The 10,322-nt window shown below is 27.6% G+C and overlaps 1 protein-coding gene across 1 annotated transcript; it reads left to right on the forward strand.

Annotated features, from left to right (window-relative positions):
• Positions 1-1,846: 1,846 nt before the first annotated feature.
• Positions 1,847-3,073, forward strand: LOC123224590 (GEM-like protein 5; the record flags this gene model as incomplete). The annotated part of the gene is made up of 3 exons (XM_044648330.1): positions 1,847-2,261; positions 2,348-2,622; positions 2,724-3,073. Coding segments are annotated over 3 exons (897 nt in total), but the record flags the coding sequence as incomplete, so codon positions are not given.
• Positions 3,074-10,322: the final 7,249 nt, after the last annotated feature.

The raw sequence follows: 10,322 nt of genomic DNA on the forward strand, positions 1-10,322 counted from the left end.
TCAGATAATAAGGGGGTCCTTGCTAAAACCATATAAAAGGAAATTCAAAATAAAAGTAAATTCAAATGCTTTGAGTTTCAAAACTAGATGAATGACTTAGAAAACCCTCCAAATTCTACTTAATGTTAAAATTCATTTTGAGGCGTATATTTTAATTAGATATTCAGATGATATATTATTATATGATTAAATATTAATTTATTATTAATTTAAAATCATCCAATTATATGAATAATCTATGTATCTAATTATACATTGAAAAATATGTATATATAATTTTATAATCTATATAGTTTTATTGTATCTCTATATCAGTCAGTCACACATGCTTAACTTCCGGTAACAATATAACTATTCAAATTGGTTAGAGACCCAATCTAATTCAAAACAAAATTACTTAACAAAGTAATATGTTTTCTTGTTTATTGACCAATTATCTTTCCACTGGATGAAATTCATTTTCCCACCTAAGGTTTAACCGTAAAACATTTTTCATCTCTAATTAACGTAGATAACATATTTTTACCAAAATCAAACATAAATAACACTTTTCAACCCAAAGTTAAACAATATTAATGATACAACAATATTTGAAAGTAAAATTATCATTTTATCCATATTATTTTATTTTTCAAAATTATCATATAACTATAAATTTAAAAAAAAATTAGAAATAACATTTTAAGTATGTGAATTATATAAGAATTCAAATTAAGTAAAAACAAGTTATCTTTGTCATATAATTATATATCAAAGGTAAGCTATAGTTTTTGAAAATATTATTTTTTTAATTTTTAGGGGTTATTGAAAATTCAAAAAAATTCAAGGGTCTTTTCAAAATTTTAGAAATATCAGTTTGCCCTCAAATAGTTTCAAGAATAACAGTCACGTCACCAAATAATTGAAAATAATTCAACTAATTATGAATGTAAATATCATGTTATAATAATTGACATCATATAATAGTTTCATTTAAAGATTGAATTACGAGTTTTTAACTTTTAAAAATTAAATTATTATGTTCAAACTATTTAGATACGATAGAATTTTTTTTAAATTAATAAATAATAAAATTACTATAGCACTTTTATATCAATAATTTTTTTTAAAAATATAGTTTGATTTTAAGTGAAAAAATATAATTTATACCAATGAAGGAGTGAACAAGTGCTTTTAGACAAACCTTAGTTAGGAAAATATTATTTACTCTCTTCTTCTAATTATAAAATTATAAAGCTTGTGGCTTTGAATTGAAACTTCTATGCCGTGATTGATGGCACATCCGCTTAGTTGTTAGTTACTTTGCTCGAGAATCCTTCTGGTTTGATAACAAGACACGACTAAGTAAACTTCCAAGTCGCTGATAGAATCCTTTTGGCTCATGCGCATCGAAGAATAGTTCTCGCCTCCTCCTTAGCAGACTGTAAATACTCATTGAACTTTCGTACGCATTTATATTGTATATATATTATATGTTAAAAATATAATTTTTTATATATTATATTATATTACATTATATCGTTTAATATAATTTAAAAAATAATAAAAAATTTAATTAATAGGTTATAAATTTAAAAAATATACAAATATCTTGAAAAAGTTTTTATATACAACTATATTATAATATTTTTTTTAAAAAAAATATATTAAGTTGAATTAATAATATATATTATATCGCATTATTTTGATATATTATGATATATATTATTCTACATTTATATTATATTATATATAATAAAAAGTCAGTAACTATGATTTACGTTACCAAGACTCTCAGTATTTTATTCAGGCCGCCATCAAACCCCTTTAAAAGGCTTCTAGGTTCAGAAACTAAACCGAATTGAATACCCCCAACAACCAAGAATCTCACCCTCAGTATCCTTCTGTTTCTTCTCCCAATTCAACTTACGAAACAAACCCATTTGCATTAAGTTCAAGCAGCTCTCAGGATATGCAGTCTCATCATCAGCATCGGTATGCAGGTCCATCGTGGTCAGCTTCTGTGCCTACAGCCCTAGATGCTGAGAAATGGGGGACTCATGTGATGGGAGTACCTGCTGTTCCCACATGCCATCCGGACAACAAAAAAGCCTCCTTGTGGGGCGCTTCTGCTGATTATAATCAGGCTGAGCCTTATCATCATCCTTACCTTCTGTACACTCCCGTTGAGAAACCAAATAGTCCCATGGAATCCATTCGTAACGTCTTCAATTCTTGGATCAATAAGGCTGAAACCACGGCCAATAATATTTGGCACAATCGTAAGTTCAAAAAATAAAAACAGTCGTTGTTAGCTTTTCTTCATCCGAAAATTTTGTACAGTTAACATTGTTTACGTTGCTTGCAGTTCGAACGAACTCATCTGTGCGTAAAGCTGCGTGGGGGAAGATGAGCCTGAACGCGAAAGCATTAATAGGAGGTGGATTCGAGACAATATACAACCAAACTTTTACTACAAATCCAAACGAGAATCTGAAGAAGACATTTGCCTGTTACCTTTCGACATCAACAGGGCATGTAGCCGGAACTGCATATCTCTCAAATGTTCATTTAGCTTTCTGCAGTGATCGCCCCTTGTCTTTTACAGCACCCTGCGGCCACAAGACTTGGAGCTACTACAAGGTGAAGTAATTATTTTTCAATCACTATACATGAACATAATCAGTATAAAATTAATGTTTAATTTCATATATAACAATGGTTGCTTGTTTGAAATATTACAGGTTATGGTACCTTTGGCCATGATTGGCACCATCAACCCAGTGCTGATGCGGGAAAATCCATCAGAAAAATACCTCCAGATTGTAACTGTTGATGGGCATGATTTTTGGTGCATGGGATTTGTTAACTATGATAAAGCATGTCGACATCTTTCAGAAAGTATCTCAGTTTTTGTAGCACCTGGGATACCAGCACAACCAACTGCCTAGATCTTTCATTCAGAGCCTCAGTTTTTCCTATTAAATAATGGTTGCTTTCTGGTATTCTAAGTTTTCGTTTTTGAGTGTGCAATAACATGGAATTGCTTGACTGATCTTTTTTTGGACAATGATGTAGTTGTTTATTAATTCGATTATTGTATTTAATTAAAGGTCCCTGTCATCGAATGAGTGCACAAGCAGAGTTACCCAACAGAAAATTAGATGACATTGAGATTGCTTAATAGTTTAACAGAAGATTGACACATGATGTAAAGAGGGTATCAAGAATTCGAGTAACATGGAGTTTATGAATGATGCATATAAAACAGAGAAATATGGGCTAATATTTTATTAGAGAAAAAAATTAAATGATTTAGAAAATTAAGAATGAAATTACTATAATAGACTTTTAGAATGATAATCATGTAAAAATACTGACTATATTTAAGGGAGTTAAGGGGAATTTTGGTCGATTAATCAAACTTCAAGGGGTTTAATAATTGCAAAAAATGCAAAGGTGGCATTAACGCCGTTGCTGGAGATCGAACCCGGATCGCCTGCCTCATAGGCAAGAATACCTACCACCCTACGAACAGGGGTTTAGACCTTCTTTCGGCAAAATTAAGATACTTTGACTTTTAAAAATAGAAGAATAAGTATTTTTTTTTTCCTAGATTAACCCAGAAACCTTTGCAGTAAAACCCTGGGATCCACCCACCTAGACCCGTAATTAGAGACTGAGTAAATCAGAGGGTGAATTTTATTAAGGTATATCACATTGGGCTCATTCAAATCCTAGACATTTACAAATATTCTTTAACCTTTCACCATTTAGGTGAATTCCTGAGGTATAGAATAAGTTAAAAACCCTCCAAGTTCTATTTAATTGCTTAAACCCGACATCAAATTACTGGATTTTGCTTAAACCTTGAACAAGGGGCCTGAACCGCAAGGCAGAAGATTAAAAAGAACCGAGATTATCTTGATGGGAAAGATAAAAACAAAAACAAACAGTTATTATTATTATTTTTTAAAAAAGATAGATAAATATCATAGTAATTTGATGCATGTTTCACATTTAATGTAGAATGGATTCTATTGAATTCAACTTATTATTGAATTATGGTTGGGATATGATTTTGAATGATATACCTTTTATAGCAAAATGTAGCTGTACATGCCATACATGAGAAAATAAACTTATTTTACTTAATGAACTTGCCATATATACCTAGTGTTAAAATTCATTTTGAGGAATGCATTTGAACAGTATTATATGTACCTAATTTTGAATACTTAATTGTATGTTCAGATAATGTGTTATTATATGATTAAATATAATTTATCTTTAATTTAAAATCATTTAATCCGATGAAGATACATTATTTGAATATCTAATTGAATACTTAAACTGAATAAATATAGTTTTGTTATAAAATAATGTTATATATATACACTTTTGAATATATAAATAAATATATAGATGATTTATCATCAAGTAATTGAGTATTATTTTATTTTTAATTCAAAATAATCTAGTCATAGGATGACTCATTATTTGTATACTTAAAAATGTGTCTACATAATTTTCTTATTTATTATGTAGATATTATTCTTTTCTCTTTCCAAATGTCTTTTTAAGTAATTTTACTGTTAACTATCAAAATTAAGCAAATAGATTGTCACTGATTAATGGTTTAATTGAGTTAAAAGGTGCATTATTGGCATTATAATTGTTGTTAACGGTGTGGAGTGTGTTTTATCCAAAAGTTATATGTATAAATATATAGTTAATAAAATTATATATATAAATAACGATAAATCATTATGTGATTGAATATTATTTTATTTTTAGTTTTTAATTATCCAATCCTGATAGAAGGCCCGGGCTCAGGTCATTTGGCCAGATTAATAGATACTCTTCTACCCTATAAATACGCTCACTTCTCAACATAACCCTTGCTCGTCAACCCCCCTTCTCTTCTAGTATCAAGTGTTAAACTCCATTAATGGATATTCCTCCTTGGTACTCCTTCCTTCTCAATGACCCTGAAGCTTCCATCCCTTTCCCTTGGGAGCGGTGCTACGATGTTCAGGTTTAATTTCTGAGCACAAAAATGAAGGCTAACTAGCTACATATTGATTTTTCTTTTCATGCAAAACCATTTCGTTTTTTCATATACATATACTGAAGGAGAATAAACTAATGGTTTGATTTTCTTTGGTTGAATAATTTGCAGAGTGAACTTTTGTACTACAGAAATGTGATAGATGGAACTGTATTATATGATCTAAGGCCAATCGTAAATCTTGGGGGTGGTCTGTTTTACGTAAACGACTACCGGGACAAACTGAAGATGGAAAATTTGTTCAATAATAGTAACCATCCTCTTCTTCATAGCCAGACAAACCATAATGGTGATTATCTTGTTATTGTACCAGCAACCTGCTGTCTCAGCCCTAGAGTTTACTTGATTTTGCCGGAGCGGGTCTTCCAGTGCCCCCTTTGCTATGCTTTCCTTCATCGGGTTATCATCGCTTACAAATAACAACAATAATGGAATTTTCTTGTTGTTGAATTTCTTGGGGTCATGCATGGCTTTTCTGGTTGTTTCTGTTGCCATAGCTCTTGTTGAAGTGATGTGATTGATGATTGAATTGTGAAAATTCTTTCGATTTCACATAATAATATAATTTTTATACATGCGAAGATTGGCCAAATCCACTAATCCATGCATGAATGTTCAATAATGACTTAAAATATTTTTTCGATTAATTCGAAAATTACAGTGTGTTGATCATAATGAGCAATCTAGACAATGGTGTTCTTCATGTGCAAAGGAATGAAAATGAACAAACATTTGATAAAAGCACTAAAAAATTGGTACTTTGGAAATAATAAACATCTCTTTGAAATGTGTTCCATTTGAAGTTTCGGATTCATAAATTTCACCAGATGATTTTAACGAACTATTACCTAATTAAAAATTTTCATTTAATAAACTTTGGTATTTTTTCAATCAATTTAATGAAAGAATCCTCTTCCTCCATAATTAAAAATGCGTATATTTTAATAAAATATTTATTATATCATTCAACTTAACTTAATACACATAGTTTTATTGGTTCTAAAAATTGGTAAAACCAGTTGAAGATGGGTAAGAAAACAAGCATATGCTCTCATTATAGAGCGAGCGTGCTAAAAATTAGATTCATAAATTTTACTTGATGATTCTAACAAACTATTAGCTATTAAGTAATTTCATTTAACTTTACAAATTTTTTATTTAGAAAACTTAGACCGTTTTTCAACCAGTTTAATAAAAGAATATTCTTCTTTCATAATTAGAAGTGTATGTATTTTATTAAAATATTTATTATATCATTTAACTTAGTGCACATAGTTTTATTAATTAGTACTAGAAATTGGTGAAGTCGACTGAGGATGGGTAAGAAAATAAGCACACGCTCGTTATAGTGCGAGTGTATTAGAAATTGGATTTATAAATTTCACCTGATGATTCTAACAAACTATTAGTTAGTTAAATAATTTCATTTAGTTTTACAAATTTCTCGTTTAGTAAACTTCAACCTTTTTTCAACCAGTTTAATGAAAGAATTCTCTTTTTTCATAATTAAAAGTGTATATACTTTATTGAAATATTTATTATATCATTTAACTTAACTTAGTATATATAATTTCATTGGTTTTATAAATTGGTGAAACTGGTTGAGGATGGGTAAGAAAACAAACACACGCTCATGCTAGTGTGAGCATGCTAGAAATTGGATTCATAAATTTCATTTGATAATTCTAACAAACTATTGGCTAATTAAATAATTTCATTTAACTTTGCAGATTTCTTATTTAAAAAACTTTGGCCATTTTTCAACTAGTGTAAAGAAAAAATCTTCTTCTTTCATAATTAGAAATGTATGTATTTTATTAAAATATTTATTATATCATTTAACTTAACTTAGTGCACATAGTTTTATTAATTGGTACTAGAAATTGGTGAAGTTGACTGAGGATGGGTAAGAAAACAAGCACATGCTCGTTATAGTGTGAGCGTGCGAGAAATAGGATTCATAAATTTCACCTGATGATTATAATAAATTATTAATTAATTAAGTATTTTCATTTAGCTTTACAAATTTCTCATTTAGCAAACTTTGGCCATTTTTTAACAAGTTTAATGAAAGAATCCTTTTCATTCATAATTAAAAATGTATATATTTTATTGAAATATTTATTATATCATTCAACTTAACTTAATATACATAATTTTATTGGTTGTAGAAATTGGTAAAACTGGTTGAGGATGGGAGAGAAAACAAAAAAGACTCATTCTAGTGCGAGCATGCTAGAAATTGGATTCATAAATTTCACTTGATGATTCTAATAAACTATTAGTTAATTAAGTAATTTCATTTAACTTTACAGATTTCTTATTTAGAAAACTTTGGCCTTTTTTTAACCAGTTTAATGAAAGAATCCTCTTCTTTCATAATTAGAAGTGCATATATTTTATTAAAATATTTATTATATCATTTAACTTAACTTAGTACACATAGTTGTATTAATTGGTACAAGAAATTGGTGAAGTCAACAGAGGATGGGTAAGACAACACACATACACTTGTTATAGTGCAAACATGCTAGAAATTGGATTTATAAATTTTACAAGATGATTCTAATAAACTATTAGTTAATTAAGTAATTTCATTTAGTATACTTCGATCGTTTTTCAATCAGTTTAATGAAAGAATTCTCTTCTTTCATAATTAAAAGTGTGTATACTTTAATGAAATATTTATTATATCATTCAATTTAATTTAATACACATAATTTTGTTTATTCTAGAAATTGGTAAAACAGGTTGAGAATGGGAAAGAAAATAAACATATGCTCATTATGGTGCAAGCATGCTAGAAAATGGATTCATAAATTTTACATGATTTTGACAAACTATTGACTAATTAAGTAATTTCATTTAACTTTATAGATTTCTTATTTAGAAAATTTTGGCTGTTTTTCAACTAATTTAATGAAAGAATCCTCTTCTTTCATAATTAGAAATGTATGTATTTTATTAAAATATTTATTATATCATTTAATTTAACTTAGTACATATAGTTTTATTGATTGGTACTAGAAATTGATGAAGTGGGTTGAGGATGGGTAAAAAATAAGCACAAGCTTGTTATAGTGTGATCGTGCTAGAAATTGGATTTATAAATTTCACCTAATGATTCTAACAAACTATTCGCTAATTAAGTAATTTCATTTGGTTTTACAAATTTGTCATTTAGTAAACTTTGACCGTTTTTCAATCAGTTTAATGAAAGAATCTTCTTCGTTCATAATTAAAAATGTATATATTTTATTGAAATATTTATTATATCATTCAACTTAGTTTAGTATACATAATTTTATTGGTTCAAGAAATTGGTGAAACCAGTTAAGGATAGGTAAGAAAACAAACATACGCTCATTCTAGTGCGAGGGTACCAGAAATTGGATTCATAAATTTCACTTAATGATTCTAACAAACTATTCACTAATTAAGTAATTTCATTTAACTTTACATATTTCTTATTTAGAAAATTATGATCGTTTTTCAATTAGTTTAATGAAAAATCCTCTTCTTTCATAATTAGAAGTGTATATATTTTATTAAAATATTTATTATATCATTTAACTTAACTTAGTACTCATAGTTTTATTAATTAATACTAGAAATTAGTGACATCGATCGAGGATGGGTAAGAAAACAAGCACACACTTGTTATAGTGTGAGTGTGCTCAAAATTGGATTGACAAATTTCACCTGATGATTCTAACAAACTATTAGCTAATTAAGTAATTTTATTTAGTTTTACAAATTTCTCATTTAGTAAACTTATGTTATTTTTTAACCAGTTTAATGAAAGAATCCTCTTATTTCATAATTAAAAGTGTTATATATTTTATTGAAATATTTATTATATCATTCAACTTAACTTAGTATATATAATTTTATTAGTTCTAGAAATTGATGAAACTGATTGAGAATGGGTAAGAAAACAAACATACACTCATTCTAGTGCGTGCACGCTAGAAATTGGATTTATAAATTTCAGTTGATGATTATAACAAATTATTAGCTAATTAAGTAATTTCGTCTAACTTTACATATTTCTTATTTTAAAAACTTTGATCGTTTTTCAGCTAAATTAACGAAAGAATCCTCTTATTTCATAATTAAAAGTGCATATATTTTATTAAAATATTTATTATATCATTTAACTTGACTTAGTACATATAGTTTTATTAATTAGTACTAGAAATTGGTGAAGTCAGCTGAGGATAGGTAAGAAAACAAGTACATGCTCGTTATAATGCGAACGTGCTAGAAATTAGATTCATAAATTTCACCGTATAATTCTAACAAACTATTAACTAATTAAGTAATTTAATTTAGTTTTACAGATTAATTAGTTTAATGAAAGAATCATCTTCCTTTATAATTAATAGTGTCTATATTTTATTGAAATATTTGTCATATCATTTAACTTAACTTAGTATACATAATTGTATTAATTCTAGAAATTAGTGAAACTGGTTAAGGACGGGTAAGAAATCAAACAACACTCATTCTAGTGTGAGCATGCTCGAAATTGGATTCATAAATTTTACTTAATGATTATAACAAACTATTAGCTAATTAAGTAATTTCGTTTAACTTTACAGATTTTTTATATGAAAAACTTTAACTGTTTTTCAACCAGTTTAATAAAAGAATCATCTACTTTCATAATTAGAAGTGTATATATTTTATTAAAATATTTATTATATCATTTAACTTAATTTAGTACACATAGTTTTATTAATTGGTACTAGAAATTGGTGAAGTCGGTTGAGAATAGGTAAGAAAACAAGTACATGCTCGCTATAATGCAAACGTGCTAGAAATTGGATTCATAAATTTCGCCTTATAATTTTAACAAACTATGAGCTAATTAAGTAATTTAATTTAGTTTTACAGATATCCTATTTAGTAAACTTCGACAGTTTTTTAATTAGTTTAATGAAAGAATCATCTTCCTTCATAATTAATAGTGTGTAGATTTTATTGAAATATTTGTTATATCATTCAACTTAACTTAGTATACATAATTTTATTAGTTCTAAAAATTAGTGGAATTGCTTAAGGATGGGTAATAAAACAAACACACACTCATTCTAGTGTGAGTGTTCTCGAAATTGGATTCATAAATTTCACTTGATGATTCTAACAAACTATTAGTTAATTAAGTAATTTTATTTAACTTTATAGATTTCTTATGTAGAAAGTTTTGACCATTTTTCAACCAGTTTAATGAAAGAATCGTCTACTTTCATAATTAGAAGTGTATATA

This window comes from Mangifera indica, chromosome 8 (genome assembly GCF_011075055.1).
Source record: "Mangifera indica cultivar Alphonso chromosome 8, CATAS_Mindica_2.1, whole genome shotgun sequence".
In the NCBI taxonomy this organism is placed as follows: domain Eukaryota; kingdom Viridiplantae; phylum Streptophyta; class Magnoliopsida; order Sapindales; family Anacardiaceae; genus Mangifera; species Mangifera indica.